Source organism: Nelumbo lutea, chromosome 1, assembly GCF_056320005.1.
Source record: "Nelumbo lutea isolate HS-2025 chromosome 1, American lotus-T2T, whole genome shotgun sequence".
NCBI lineage: Eukaryota > Viridiplantae > Streptophyta > Magnoliopsida > Proteales > Nelumbonaceae > Nelumbo > Nelumbo lutea.
In genome coordinates, this window is record NC_142684.1 from 8,025,180 (window position 1) to 8,041,857 (window position 16,678).

Sequence of the window (16,678 nt, forward strand, 5' to 3'; positions counted from 1 at the left end):
CTTCTTCACTTCTCTTCTCTTCTCTTCTTCCTCTCTCTTTAAACCCTAGTTTCTGCAACTTGGTATCAGAGAGGGTAGAAGCATCTGGGAGTTGTTCTTTGCTGATCTCCTACCTAGAGGTGATTGCTAACGTCAGACCGCCACCGGATGATGTCAGCAGTCCGTACAAGTGCCGGCGGCAGTCTATGAAGCTTCTATGATTTTTTGTGGAATTTTTAAGGAAAAAATTGCAGAAATTATAGATCTGATGTCGAGCCATGTACATGTTTAATTATATTTTTCTGCTGTAAAACCTAGACCATTCAGGCCGTTTTTCAATTTGGGATTGACAGGAAGTAATCTCGTAATTTTCTGAGCACTATGTGATTTTTGGGAGATTTTTTTCTCCTTCTATTTTGTCGCCAACCTAGTTTTTTCGCACTTCCTTTGGTTCTTAACTGTGTGGTAACCTAGTTTTTAGGTCTAGAACCTCGGTTAAAGTGTTGGGGGTCCTTTTTGGTTGGTGAAAAGGTGTCTTGTTAGAATATGGAATCATCTAAGGATTTTCAGATGGGCCCAGCGTGCTCTCGAGAATTGTAGATATTTCCAGTGGTATGATAATTATTGTTAAACTAGATGGAACTAATTTTTTAGATTGGTCTTAGTCCGCTAAACTTATCGTTACTAGGAGGGGTAAATTGGGATTCATCACAAGAAGGGAAGTGAAGCCGAGTCCTGAAGACTTGAAATTTGCAAGGTGGGAATAGGACAACTCCCTTGTTATGTCATGGCTGATTTGCTCAATGCAACCTCATATTGCCCGAAAATACATGTTTCTTCCATCTGCTAGGGATATCTGGGATAGGGTGGTTGCTACTTATTCCCACGTTAACAATATTGTTGGTGTGTATCAACTTCGGAGGGAAGCTTGCAGTATGCGTCAAGGGGAGAGATCTGTTGCTATGTATTTCTCTTCTCTACAGTTTGGAGGACCCTGAAGATGGTGAGCAGTATCGGAAGTACATAGAGGAGAACAGAGTCTTTGATTTTTTGAAAGGCTTAAACCCAGAGTTTGATTTCACCAGGTAACACATTCTTATTGCAGGCGTTGTCTCTCTTGCTACTGCTTATTCTCTTATACAAGGGGAAGAAAGCTGAAGAACCGCCATGATGTAATCCTCCGTGAGTGATCATTCTGCCTTAATGTCATCTCGACCCAAGCAAAATACTAGCAAACATCCCATTGCAGAGAATGTCGAGGATGTTATTTGTGAGTACTACAAGAAGCCAAGACACACTAAAGAAAGGTGCTGGAAGATCAATCCTCATCTAAAACCGGAGAAGTACAAAACCGGGAAGAAGGGCAATGGTCACTTGGATACAGTTGGTAATGATGCTCAGCCCTTGGATGTGCTTGAATCTGCTAATGTGATGGACAAACTCAAGAATATATTGTTGCAGCTAGAGAAGGGTGGTACATCCTCATTATCTGGTTCTGGACTTAGTAATCTATCTAGTTCATATGCCAAGACAGGTACTTCACTTGCTTGTTCCACCTCCTTTAACCCATGGATTGTAGACTCTGGGGCCAGTGCCATATGACTGGTATGTCTTCACATTTTACCTCATATAAGTTAACCCCGGGGAAGGGCAAGATTACTGTTGCGGATGGATCTCAGACCCCAATCTCGGGTCAGGGTGAAGTCAGAATTACTAATAACCTTTCTCTTGAATCTGTTCTACATGTGCCCAGCTACAAAAAAAATTATTGTCTGTTAGTTCTCTAACAAAATCCCATAATTGCTCAGTGACCTTTTTTTTCTAACCATTGTGTTTTTCAGGACCCGAGCACGGGGAAAACGATTTGAATTAGGCATGAAGTGGATGGAGTCTACCTCTTGGATGGACCTTTAGACCATGGATTGTCAAGCCAGATTGAGTCTTGTTCTAATGAGAAAATTAGTCTTTTGAAATTATGGCATTGTCACCTTGGTCATATGTCTGTCAATTTTGTCAAGTTTTTGTTTCCAAAATTGTTTGATTTTGTGTCTAAATTGAATTTTGAATGTGAAGTTTGTCATTTATCCAAACAATGTAGAAACACATATTTTGCAAGCAGTAAAAGAAGTAATGTTGCTTTCCACTTGATTCATACTGATGTTTGGGGCCCATATGCTGTCCCCTATTTGGGGGGGGGGTACCATAGTTGTCAAGGCGACGCCTAGGCGACAAGGCGCCCTTTGAGGCTTGCCTCACCTAATCGCCTAACTGTTTTCTACTTCCTACTGTAATATTCGTTCTTTTTTGATATTATAATTATAAAATAGACATTATTAAACTATAATAATCATTTTGTGTGTTTATATACTAATTTCTTTTTATTATTTTCTTATTTATTAGGGTTTAATCAACATAAACATTGCTAAATGCTGCATTGAACCCTCAAAGACTTAAAAGCCTGAACCAATAAGTAAGGAAGAACTAAATGTTTTATCTAATCAGCACATTTTTCTCTTCCATATATTCTTCTTCTACTTCTTCTTCTTCTTCTTCTACCACTACTACTACTACCAATACTTTTTATTTTCTTCTTTTCCTATAACAAAAATAAGGGTTCAGCCCCTATATTTTTTGAGTTTTATTTTCCTTATTCCTTTTCTTCTCGTGATTATGTTGGTTTTCTATACTTTAACATGAAATTTGTAGAGGAGATGGGCCGAATGGCCCATAGACTATTATTTCATGTTATGTTATGTTTCTCTCTGTTATGGGCCTTATTCTGGGCCCATACTCTGTAATGTTCTGTTTTTGCACTCAAGGGCCTCTCTGTAATTTGTCAAAGATTAACTTCTTAATAAGATGTTTAGAGTGTTAGAGGGAGGTTATGTTCGAACCTCTTACTCTCTAACACTCATTGCCGCCAGCTCTCTCTTATCTTCCTCTCTTGTTTGTTTATTTTCTGGTTTGCATCTAATCTCAAACAGTTCCATACATCAAGTGGACTGTTTTTCAACTTGGTATCACAACGGGTCCTTGCTTGGCGTGTCCCTCATGTGGTTCTAGTTCAGCCAACTACATGAGGAGGTTCTAGGGCTGAAAGTTTACAGTCATCCACCTGGTTCTTAGAGGTCATTGGAGGGTGCCCAAGTTTCTATACACTTGGAGAAGGGTTCGGTGACCAGGAAGAATTAGAGAGCAAGGTGTTCGGCCTGATTTGAAATCAGAGAACAAGATTTCGAAGTTATCTCAGAGAACAAAGTGTTTGGCCTGGTTTGAAGTTCAAACCAGAGACTCTTTTACTGTAAGTTTTTTTCTCAGTCCTTTGCTGGGTTATTTTGTTGTTTGGGAGGACTGTTAAAGCATTCAAAGCCCACCTCCATTCGGCCCACTATTGCTGGACTGATTCTACTCAGAAATTTCTGGGTTATTTTGGAAGTGCTGTTCGACTGATTATTGGACTGCCAAGCTGCTAAAACTGATCTAAACTAAGTGGTACTAGTCTCATCTTCATCCCAGCCTCTTCTTGGACCTATACTGAACACTTTGAAGTGGTTTCTTCTAGTTAACAGTAGGCTGTTAACTACTGCACACTGAGTGTTCGACAAAAGGTCTCTTAAGGATTGTGGCCTTTTTTCTTTCTCTTTGGGACAACGGTTGTTGGGAACCTGAAATACCTTGTGATTGGAGGTTTGCTGGGTGTCCTTTGAAGGCTGAAACAGTATAGAAAGAGCTACCACCGAGCTGGAGTGTCACAGTTATCAAGATTGAACTGATTCTATGAGCTGGTTGTTGTTGCCTATTCAGCTCAAGCTAAGCTCATCAAGACCCCCAGTACTTTGTGAAACCTATTAAAGTCCTAATTGGAGTCTTTACATGATAGATTTCTCAAACCTTAGAAACAAGAATGCTACTGAATATGGACAGATTTTGGGAACCCCAGCCGATTCTATGCTGGCTGTAACTACAATTAAACTTGATGGGACCAACTACTTGGCTTGGTCACAATTAGTGAAAATCCATATTTGTAGCAGAGGAAAATGGGGTTTTATTTCTAGGAGCAAGATAGCTCCTCCAGAGGATGATCCATCTTATGAGAGATGGGTGCAAGAAAACTACACAGTGATTGGGTGGCTTGTGAACTCAATGCAGCCACAGATTAGTCAACATTATCTGTGGATGAACTCGACTAAAGAAATCTGGGATAGTGTTGTAGAAACTTACTCCCAGAAGTTGAATGTTGCCAGAGCCTACAAACTGATAAGTGATGTGAAGAATCTGAGGCAGGGGGAGAAGTCACTTGCAGCATACTCCTCAGCCCTAAAATCTCTATGGCAAAAGATTGATTTAATAGAGGTTGTGACATGGGATACCCCTAAGGATGCTAAAACATACAGGAAATTGGTTGAAAGAAATACGGTCTTTGAGTTCTTGACAGGGCTGAATTCTGAATATGACATTACAAAGCAAAACATCTTGTCCAAGGAAGATGCTTCATTGTCTCAAGCATATGCTTTGGTCAGCAGTGAAGAAAGTAGGAGGCAAGTGCAGGTTGAAGGAGTTAGTATCAATGATCATTTTGCAAATATGGGAATTAAACCCAAAGGGGTTACAGGAGCTCCCAGTGGCACAGGAAAGAAGGAGGTGGTGTGTGAATATTGCAAGAAGTCGAAACACACCAAGGACAAGTGTTGGAAATTGCATCCCAGTCTTTTTCCTATCCGATTCCAGAAGAAGAATGTTAGTAGAAAGACAGGAAGTGCACATGCAGCCACAAGTATAGATACAGAGGTTGAGTCTGCCAGTGCACAATTGGCAGCCATGAAAGCTGAATATGAGAAGTTTGGAAAGGTAATCAGCCAGCTTGAAGGTGTAACTTCATCATCCAACCCTTCTGGAAGTCCAGCCACCACCGAATTTGCTCACTCTGGTATAAGGGCTTCTACTAACCATGCATCCACCTCAGGTAATCCCAAGATCCCTTGGATCATAGACTCAGGTGCTTCTGATCACATAACCAACCTTTCCACTTTGTTTGTTTCATATGATTTGCTTCCTGGTCGTGACAAAATCACCTTAGCTTATGGTTCTCTTGCCCCTATTTCTGGCAAGGGAACTGTCAAGCCTACAGACTCCTTACTCTTATCTTCCACTCTTCATGTACCTAAATTAAATACCAACTTATTATCTGTAAGTAGCTTGACCAAGTCATTGAATTGTTGTGTAACCTTTTTCCCTTCTCACTGTGTGTTTCAGGACCTGAAGTCTCGGAAGGTGATTGGGAGTGGCCATAAAGCAAATGGAATATACTTGCTTGACACCCCTGGCCAATGCTTTGATCATTCCAAGAATGTTGCTTTTGGCTCTACTTCTTCAGAGTCTGTCAGTCAAATTATGTTGAGTCATTGCCGGTTGGGTCATTTACCTTTTTCTGCTTTAAGTCATTTGCTTCCCAAACTGTTTAAGGGAGTCAGTGTGTCCAGTCTCAATTGTGAGTCATGTCAGTGAAAGAATGGTAGGATCCATCTAATGGACGCCATGAAAGGTGCGGAATGGGTGGGTGAATTTTAAAAATTTCCTACCTTTTTCTAACTGGGAATCATATTCCCTAAATTTAGAATACAATATTCAAGGATTCCACTTGAACCATAATCAAACCAAATCTGAATCAAAAGGAAACAGGAAGGATTATACCTGATCCGGAGAAACAATATCTCCCAAAGTTGGTGTTCACGCCCAAAGAAGAAACCAAGATCCGCTCCTACTGAAGATGACACAGCTGTGGATGGAACGGAACCAGCAGGGTGCGTCCTACACACGGGATTCTTTGCAAGAATCCTCTGGAAACCTTGAACACCGAATCTTTTTGGTCTTTCTTGCAAGACTGTTGTCAAGAACTGATTTCTTGACTTCCTACTGCTGCAAAGATTCAATCTTGCAACAGGGTATGGCGGCTGCTGGAGGAGGAGAAATCCAGGGACGAAGAGGGCTGAATTGTGTCTCTTCTCTCTGGAGTCTATGAGAGATCAAATCTCTATTCGCAGGAAGTATCTCTTGCATACAAACCCTAGTTCGAAATTTGATATTTCTGTTAGGGTTTTCTCCTCTTTCTTCTTGATTAAGAAACCTCCTAATTTTTGGGAGTTATCCCAATCCAAATCAGTATTTGGATAGGGGATAATCTTAATCCTATCTACAGATTAAGTTAACTGACTCCTGATCTTATCAGGAGGTTACCAGATTCAAATCTAATTTGAATTTGGTCTCTTAGAGTGGATAAGGTTAAAGACCCAATTCTTTTAGTAACATTAATCTCAGATTCGCCCCATGAATAGGTGATCATATCAGCCCAATTCGAAATGGGCTTTTGGCCCATTAAGTTTTCAGTGTTTAACTAGTTTCCAATCTGCTGCCCAGTTGGGCTTCTTTGTATGGCGTTGGACCCAAGCATTGATCTACACACCAGCCACATGGTTTCGGCCCAGCCTTTATTACAAGGCCCAGCCGAATTCACTGAAAAACTCAGTGACCCCCTTGAGCCCATCACATGGATCCTATGGGCCCAACACTTATATTAAGTGGTCCCTCGGCCAAGCCATCTTATAAAAACCCAGGGACTGTGGGCAGGTGCAAGATTAGCCCATTAGGTATTATCCTAAATGGTCTTACACTTAACCTCTCAGCCCTTAATGATCAAGCACTGCCCGACAAGAGAAGACCTCTCCCTCGGCTGCAAGGAACAGTGCCGCACTCTCTACTCACATGGATCCTGGGAATTAAAACCTTTTGCAAATCTTTTGAAACTGTACATATACATATATATATATATATATATTATATATTAATTTTGCAAAACAGAATTCCAACGATTGAAATCAACTGCCGGAAGTTTGGTTTCCATCAAAGATAGTGCATTCCCGATCATTACCATTGTCCGACAAAGGGTCTGATTCCGTCACTATGATCACTCACTCAAATGAATTCTCAGACTGCCCCAACATGTCCAGGTTTTGACCCCCACTAAGGATCTCACTGATTGACACATCAAAGACAGCCCGATCCGACACCTAGTGATGTGTCATAATCGAGTCTAGGGGTCAGGTGTAACTTTCTAGTTTTGCCCATCTGTCTCTAAGGTCTAGGGCAATATTGGAAATCTGGTCCGGTTCAAGGGTTCAAGCAATCCCATACTGCATGTGCCTTGGGTCTTACCCTGATAGCTGAAACAAGCCATCCCAACACTTGGTGGCACATCAATATCAGCCTTGGCAGGATAAATCTCCCCAGACTTATCCAATGGCTGTGAATATTTAAAACTATCACAAGTTTCTATAAGTGTCCAGTTTTAGGGTTTTACACAGAATTATACCAAACAACATGAATCAAACATTGTAGAAACAATTACCCTGTGAGCAATACAAGATATTCTTTTCCTTTTCATATTGTACACTGATGTGTGGGGGCCTTACAACTTATCCTCTATGGGGGGTTACGAATATTTTATCCTGTTTATTGATGACTTTTCTAGATTCACTTGGATATACTTAATGAAATCCCGGGATGAAGTCCCGGGACTTGTGAGGCAATTTCATGAGCTTGTTTTAACTCAATTTGATACCAGAATTAAGGTTTTCAGATCTGACAATGCAAAAGAGTATTTTGAGAAGAGTTTATCATTGTATCTCTCTGACATGGGGGTTATTCACCAAAGCTCGTGTGTTAGAACCCCTGAACAAAATGGAGTTGCTGAGAGGAAAAATAGACTTATTGTTGAAGTTGCAAGGAGCCTTGTTTGCCTCACATGTTCCCACAAGATTTTGGGGTATGCTGTACTTACTTCTACCTATCTCATAAACCGTATGCCATCCAAGGTTTTAGGGTTTAAATCCCCCTTCAGTCTTCTTCATCTAGACAAGGATCTCTTCCTAATTCCTCTTCGTGTGTTTGGCTGTACCTGTTATGTTCACATTCCAAGTGTACAGAGACATAAGTTTGAACCAAAAGCCCACAAATGCATCTTCCTTGGTTACTTCCCCACACAAAAGGGTTATTGTTGTTAATCCAAAGACTGGCATCTGACATGTCTCTATGGATGTTACCTCTGATGAACTTTCTCCTTTTTATGGTTCCTCTCAGGAAGGACATTGTCAACAGGGGGAGAGTCTGTCACAAGTTTTTGCTCTTCCTCTTCCTGTCCCAGTTAAGTTTCTTGACAAGCCTGTATCCTCACCAAATGAATCAAAGGAGGATCAACCACTTCATTCCTCTTGTCCTAGTGCCCCTATTTGTTTACCTCCTCGTCCTACCCATAATCCCAAAGTGTATCAAAGGTAGAGATCCAGGAATGAGCAAGTAGTTTCCCTTACAACAGATGAGGCTCATACATTCCCAATCATAGATGAGATAACAGGTACTTCTTCAGCTCCCTTGGAATCATCCTTCCCAGATCTTGATGTCCCCATTGTTGTTAGGAAAGGAAAGCGGAAGTGTATTGCACACTGCATTTCCAAACACCTTTCTTATGACCTACTTTCTCCTTCATACTGTGCCTACCTCTCTTCAGTTGCTTCTAACCCCATTCCTAGGTCTGTATCAGAAGCTCTTGGGATTCCAGAATGGAGAGATGCCATGCAGACTGAAATGGATGCTCTACATGAAAATGGTACTTGAGAGGTGGTGGATATGCCTGAAGGGAAGGATCCAGTTGGGTGCAAGTGGGTTTTTCCGTTAAATACAGGGCTGATGGGACTATTGAGAGGTACAAGGCCGGACTTGTTGCAAAAGGCTACACACAGACATATGGGATTGACTACCTGGAGACTTTTGCCCCTGTTGCTAAAATGACATCTGTGAGGGTTCTTTTATCTCTGGCAGCTCACTTTGATTGGCCTCTCTATCAGTTAGATGTAAAGAATGCATTTCTGAATGGTGACTTACATGAGGAGGTCTACATGTGTCTTCCTCCAGGAATGTATGGGAAAGATATGCAAGGAAATGTATGTAAATTGAAGAAATCTCTTTATGGCCTCAAACAATCTCCTAGAGCCTGGTTTGAGAGATTTAGAGCTGCACTTGTTAAATTCGGCTATGTTCAGACACAGTCAGATCATACTCTTTTTGTGAAGAAAAGTGGATATCTAGCAGTGTATTTCATTGTGTATGTTGATGACATTATAGTGACTGGTGATGTTGTCTCAGGCATTCTGGCCCTTAAGTCTTTCCTCCGTACAGAATTTGAGATTAAGGATCTGGGGGAGTTGAGATACTTCCTTGGCATAGAAGTTGCCAGATCCAAGGATGGGATTCTTATTTCCCAGAGGAAATATGTCCTTGTTTTGTTGTCTGACTGGAAAAATTGGTGCAAGACCAGCTGCAACTCCCATTGATATGAGTCACAAACTTTCAGCTTCGGATGGAACTTTGTTGGAAGACAAAGGGGTCTTTCAGAGACTTCTTGGGAAGCTTCTGTACCTGTGCATGACTAGGCTAGATATTGCGTATGCTGTCAGTTGCATTAGCTAGTTCATGCATGCTCCTAGAGATACCCATATGGCAGCAGCAGAACGGATTTTGTGCTATTTGAAAGGCTCTCCAGGAAAAGGAATTCTATTTACCAAGCATGGTCATCTGAAACTTGAAACCTATACTGATGTTGATTGGGCTGGAAATATTGATGATAGAAGATCTACTTCAGGGTATTGCAGTTTGGTGGCTGGTAATGTTGTCTCTTGGAGGAGTAAGAAACAATCAGTTGTGGCCCGATCCTCCGCAAAAGCAGAGTATAGAGCCATGGCACATGGAGTCTCGGAATTGTTGTGGCTAAGGTCCTTAATGGAAGAACTTGGGATTGATCATGACAAACCCATGATGTTGTACTATGATAATCAGGCTGCCATCAACATTGCTCACAACCCGGTACAACATGATAGAACCAAACATATTGAGGTTGATAGACACTTTATTAGAGAAAGAGTCTCCTCCGGTGAAGTGTATATTCCATTCATTACTTCTGAAGGACAATTGACAGATTTCCTCAGCAAGGGCTTTTCCAAGGCAAGGCTTCAACATGACACTAGCAAGCTGGGCATAATTAACATCTATGCTCAGCTTGAGGGGGAGTGTAGAGGAGATGGGCCAAATGGCCCATAGACTATCATTTCATGTTATGTTATGTTTCTCTCTGTTATGGGCCTTATTTTGGGCCCATACTCTGTAATGTTTAGTTTTTTGTATTTTCTTGCCCACTCAAGGGCCTCTCTGTAATTTGTCAAAGATTAACTTCTTAATAAGATGTTTAGAGTGTTAGAGGGAGGTTATGTTCGAACCTCTTACTCTCTAACACTCATTGCCGCCAGCTCTCTCTTCTCTTCCTCTCTTGTTTGTTTATTTTCTGGTTTGCATCTAATCTCAAACAGTTCCATACATCAAGTGGACTGTTTTTCAACTAAATTTATACTTTTTATCATGAATAATTATTAAAGAAATATGGTTATGGTACCTAGGGAACTGCCCTAGGATCTATGTTTTTAACATAAAATATCCATCGCCTGGGCACCCGCCTATAGTCGCCTAGCCTCACCTTGTTGCCTTGAAAACTATGGGGGTACAGATATTTCATTCTCTTCATTGATCACTTCAATCGGTATACATGGCTTTATTTGATGAAAAATAGAGATGAAGTTCATATGATTGTTCAAAACTTCATGAATATGGTAGAGTCACAATTTGAGAAAAGAGTTAAGATAATAAGATCTGACAATGCCAAGGAATACTTTGAATGTCACTTGCATAGATTTCTTGAAGACAGGGACACTATTCACCAAAGTTCTTGTAGTCATACTCCACGACAGAATGGGGTGGCTGAAAGAAAAAATAGGCATGTGGTTGAAGTTGTTCGAGGCTTATTGTTCCACGACAGATAGCTGTACATCTCATTAACAGACTCCCATCAAGGGTCCTTAACCTTCATTCTCCTCATCAACCCCCCTTCCCTGATGAACCTCTTAATCTACCCCTTAAGGTCTTTGGTTGTGTTTGTTTTGTTCATGATATGAGTCCTTCCTAGCGCAAGTTTGATCCTAAATCAGTTAAGTATGTATTCCTAGGTTACCCTCTAGTCTAGAAAGGCTATAGATGCTTTTATGCTCTCTCTGGCAAGAGATATGTCTCTAAGGATGTTACCTTTTTGGAATCCTCTTCCTTTTTCTAGTCACCCCGTCCTTCTCTTCAGGGGGAGAATGCAAGTGAAGATTGGACTACCTTCTGCCTTCCTATTCCTACCTCTATTCCTTCTTCTTCTCCTCTTCCTCCTCTTCCTGTAAGTGGGTTTATACTGTTAAGCACAAGGTAGATGGCTCAATTAAAAGATACAAAGGTCGGTTTGTAGCCAAAGGATACACTCAGACTTATGGCATTGATTATCTGGAAACCTTTGCTCCAATTGCTAAAATGAACTCTATTTGTGTGATCATGTCTCTTGCTGCCCATTACTCGTGGCCTTTATATCAAATGAATGTAAAGAATGCCTTTCTTAATGGGGACTTACAAGTGGAAGTATATATGGGCTTACCACTTGGGGTAAGTTTTCCTAACGGTGATGGAAAAGTGTGCCGCTTGAAGAAGTCTTTGTATAGGCTAAAACAATCTCCAAGAGCATGGTTTAACAAGTCCAAGAATGCCATCCTAAAGATTGTTTTTTCTCAATCTCAGGCTGACCACACCTTATTTATTAGAAGAGTTGATGGCAGAGTACAGGGCAATGGCTCATGGAGTGTTTGAACTACTCTAGTTGAAGACCTTATTGACTGAGATGGGCATCCAAGCAGATGTTCCAATGAGACTATATTGTGACAATTAAACAGCCATAAATATTGCTCACAATCCTATCCAATATTATCGTACAAAGCATATTGAGGTGGATAGACACTTTATTAGAGAAAGAATTGCTAGCGGAGAGATTTGCCTTCCTTTTGTAAGGTCAGAAGACCAACTAGCTAATTGCCTCACTAAAGGTGTTCACCATCCAAAGTTTGCTAAGAACCTTGCCAAGTTGGGCATGATTGACATATATGCTCAGCTTGAGGGGGAGTGTTGAGAATGGCTAGACAGGGGTGTTTTTGGTTTTTTTCTCCTTTCTTATACCCTCTCAGTATTTGGGCACCCATATAGGGGCCTTCTTGTAATTATTATTTTCTCAAATTATAAAGTAATCTTTTGAGGGTGTGAACAGTGAATAACACACACCTCTCGACACTTGCTCCCTTCTTCCTATTCTTCTTCTTCTTCTTCTCTTCTCTTCTTCCTCTCTCTTGAAACCCTAGTTTCTGCAACTTTGATATACCTTTTCAAGGTACTGGAACATGTCATGGGCTGATTTGAGACCTTTTATCGGAATACTGACATCCATAGAGATAGAGCCAAGTATCCATGAAGTAACCTGAGCATTCTTAGTTCTCCACTGTTTCAGCCCTTTGACATCACTGGCATTTGGCATAGGTGTGGAGCCATTAATATAACCCCATACCTTTCTCTTCAACAAAATACTGAAAATGAAACTTCTAGAAAGCATAGTTTCTTCCATCGAACTTGACATAAATAATTTCATTCTTTTCCAAAGCCATGTCGAAAAGAATACAAAGTAAAAACTGATTGAAGCAAGCAAGAGGAGCAGTAATCGAATCCAAGAGAGTCAAAAACTGAGAAAAGAAACCTCTTACAGTCACAAGAGATTGTCCAAGATCCAACAATAGGAGAAAACTGGATACGTAGTCCAGAAAAGGAAAGTCTGGATGCAGCCACCTAGAAGAGATGTATAGATCTCTCTCAAAACTTCTTGGATCTCAATAAAAATTTCAGAATATGATGAGGATGGCTAAGCGACACTTCCTTTCAAGTCTTACTGCAAACTGATGTCATGTGGGAGAGATCTAATGAAATCTCTCTTACTAGATGTGCAAAACACAGAGAAATGGTCCCTGGAAAGATCAAAAGAGTCCATAACCAATCGGCAATGATGATAGCTCTCAAACTTATCAAGAAAGAAGAGAAACAGATCAGAGAGCAGCCTCCTCTGATACTATGTCAGTTCATGAGAAGATGAAAGAGCTAGAAGAGAAACACAAGTTCAGATCTGTTAGGGTTGATCAATCTGAACAAACCAACCCAGAAAATATGTATTTATATTAAACTTAAGTGAATGGACAAGATTCTCCTTACAAAGAAAATAAAAGAACTGTGCACTAATGTACACGCCTATTATAGTACAAGAAAGAATAATAAAATACAGTAGAATTACAAAACTACCCTTTATTTTCTCTACATTAAATTCTAGGAACAAGTCTGGATTGGGGATTCTCCCTTGAAAGATCAATTCCCATCCTTGTTTGCTTTATCTAACTTGAAAAATGGGCCTCTCCAACTTTCTAGTATGCTTACAAGAAAATTCAGGGTTTGGGTGGAATTTGGGACTGAATAGTACCTTGTTTCTGCTAAGCATTCTTGAGGGGGTTTTTATGGATCCCCCTAAATCTGACAGTAGGGTTTGGACTTTGTCAGCCTCTGGGGTCTTTTCTTGTGCATCCTATTTCAAAGGTTTAATTCAATCATTTGGTCCTCCAAGGAAACCTTTTCTGGTTAAGTAAGTCGGGTGCAAACCTATTCCACCAAGGGTTGGGAGTTTTTGTTGGGAAGCATTCTCAGAAAGATTCAACACTTGTGGTTTACTTCAGAAAAAGAGACCTAATTGTTATCTATCTCTCATCATTGGTGTGTTCTATGCGCAAGGCTATGGATGAGATTGGTTACCACTTATTGATTTCTTTCTCTTTTACTAATTATATTTAGGAATGTTGTTTCTCTTTGTTTGGGTGCAGGTGATCTCCCCCGTCGGATGTACAAACTCTTTTTGCCCCTACTTTGTTTAGTTCACCAAAGAAAAGAGGAAGAGTAATGTGGAGATATTTAAGGGCTGCTGTCTATTGGACTATATGGGAGGAAAGGAATGGAAGAGTTTTTTCAGATAAAGATAGAAGTCCACAAGATCTTCTGGATGTGATCCTCCTTAGAGTGGTGCAGTGGCTGAAGTCTTTGAACCTGTTTAAAGACTTTACAGCGATGGATTGGGTCAGAAATTGGAACGAAATTGTAAGTTCAGCTCCAGCTAAGGATACCCCCTACCTTCTTGGACTCCTCGTGGTTTCTTCAAATTAAACTTCGATGGAAGTAGCATTGGAAACCATGGTTTTCAAAACCGGACCGGACCGGACGGTCGGACAGGGAAAACCGGGAATCGGTCAGGTGACTGGTTCCGTTTTTCCCCAAAACCGGATTTTCCCCAAAACCATTGATTTTGGTCAGCAAACCGCTGACCCGGGTGGTTAACCGTTCGAACCGTTTTGACCGTTTTTTAGTTTTTATTTTTTTTTGTCAGAACGGGCCGACCGTTCGACCTGGGAACCGGACCCCTGACCGGTTTGTTCTTCAGGTCGGTTTTAAAAACCTTGTTGGAAACCCATGTCCTTCAGGTATTGGGGGTGTCCTAAGAATTGAGGAGGGTAGGGTATTAGCTATGTTTTCAGGGCCAATTGGAGTGGGTGATGCTCTCCGAGCTGAGATCTCAGATGTCCTAGAAGGAATTCAAAGGGTTAATGAGATGAACATCACTAAATTGGTTATAGAGGGAGATTCTAAATTGTAGTGGGCTGGCTAAAAGAAGATAATGCTAGCTTTTGGAACTACAGCAATGAGAAGAGGACATTTATGTGACTGACTAAGGATACTGAAGTCAAACTGAACTGGGTAAAAAGAAGTGCTAACTCCTTTGCTGATGGGTTAGCCAAACAAGGGATGGCTAAGGATTCTATGTTTTGGGCTCACTTGTAATCTTGTTCTCTTTGTTTTTTTTTTTGTTTGTCTAATGGTGTGGGAGTTAAGAGATTTTATCTCCCTTTCTACTGTATTTAATTCTTTTTATTAATGAAAGTTTGAGTTATTGATAAAAAATGAAATTCATTCTGTTGTTAGAAAAGAAAAAGAGAAAATAGGGAGAGCAATAGACATTCAACCTAATCTTTCTAGTCCACCCAAGAAAGGTGTCTATTATAATAAATGCTGAAATTACAACTCTGCTATCATAGTTATAAGCGTGTAACCTGTATTCTAACAATCAACATATTACTAAACTACTATTACAATGTATTAATCATATTCTTGACATATTACTTTGCGTCTAACATGTATTTGCATATTTAATTGCTGCATTACTATTCTCGTTATCTATTGCTCATTGCAGACAGAGAAGACCAAAATGGAAGAGAGAATGAAACATGAGCAGGATGTGCTTAGACTACCGAAAGAGAAGGACCTCACTGATCGTGAAATATCTTCCCTGAAGCAGGAATTAGTAATGGCCAAAAGGACTTACGAAGAGCGTTGTTTGCAGTTGGAATCAGAGGCTAAGGGAACTAAACATGACCTGGAGGAGAGATTAAAGGAGCTTGAATTCCTTTTAAAAACTTCACAGGAGGAAGTTAAAGAATTTGAGGCATTTTCCAGTTCTAAAGCTGAAAATTGGAAGAAAAAGGAATGCAGCTACCTGAGTTTTATAAAGTCTCAGTTTGAAGCTCTTCAGGTTTGCTAAATTTACTGTGTTCTGAACTCTTTTCTCATCTTTTTCAGTGCTCTTACACTTAAAACCTTTCATTCATGCTTTGAAACCATTCAGGAACTGAGGGTAGCTTCTGAGTCCATCAAGCAAGAGGTTATAAGTACACAACAAACCTATTTAGAGGAATTTAGTCACTTGGGTATGATTTATTAACCCAATAGATTCCTATTAGAGTTATACTGGTATGTCCAATTTTTATTCTCAACATTCAATTTGTGCAGGTAAAAAGCTTAAAGGATTAGCAGAGACAGTTGAAAATTATCACGTAGTTCTTGCAGAAAACCGGAGGCTTTATAATGATGTTCAGGACTTGAAAGGTGCCATTAATTAGTAAGTTACAATTAATGGCTGTATTATTGTTAATTATTTTGCTTCTTAGTTTTGTTTTTCTTTGATAGGTAATATTAGGGTGTACTGTCGTATAAGGCCATTCCTTCCTGGGCAGAATGGAAGGCAGACAACCATAGAATATATTGGTGATAACGGTGAATTAGCTGTTGTAAATCCCTCCAAACAAGGAAAAGACAGCTGCCGGATGTTTAAGTTCAACAAGGTCTTTGGTCCAACTGCTACTCAAGGTTTGCATTTTTATTTTTGTCAATTTTATCAAATTGTTTCTGTTGTTAGAGTTGTTATTTTTCTGCTGTTAGAGTGCTGTCAGCATGTTCTTATCCTCTATTTCTTGTTTTATTATTAGGGTGTGCTGCCAGGGGCAAGAATGTCTTTTTTCTTCTTTTATTTATTTCATGTTATTAAAAATAAGAAGCTGGGCGCCGCCAGCTAGAACTTTTGACCCTCAAACATCTTTCTCCCTCTCTTCTTCTCTTCTCTCTTCTCCTCTCCCTCCTCTCTCTTCTAGAAAGAAAACATGGTATCAAAGCACAATCTGGGCGATAGGAATCCTTTTTTCTCTCTGAATCACATTCACTTTACTCAGTTTTCAGATTTCTTGGACAGTGAAGACAAGAAACCCTAATCGGACTGGTCAGAACACTTTTTTACTGGTTTTTCTGGGTTCTTGATCGTAACACCAAGGTA

General features: G+C 40.2%; 1 protein-coding gene across 2 annotated transcripts in view; it reads left to right on the forward strand.

Moving 5' to 3' along the window:
• LOC148873403 (kinesin-like protein KIN-14C) overlaps window positions 1-16,678 on the forward strand; it is a 127,422-nt gene that overhangs the window by 35,075 nt on the left and 75,669 nt on the right. For both annotated transcript variants that reach the window (XM_088975188.1, XM_088975192.1), the window contains 4 exons: window positions 15,266-15,604; window positions 15,698-15,779; window positions 15,862-15,957; window positions 16,039-16,218. In XM_088975188.1, the coding sequence (XP_088831314.1) occupies window positions 15,266-15,604; window positions 15,698-15,779; window positions 15,862-15,957; window positions 16,039-16,218 (697 nt within the window). The remainder of the gene's footprint in view (window positions 1-15,265; window positions 15,605-15,697; window positions 15,780-15,861; window positions 15,958-16,038; window positions 16,219-16,678) is intronic.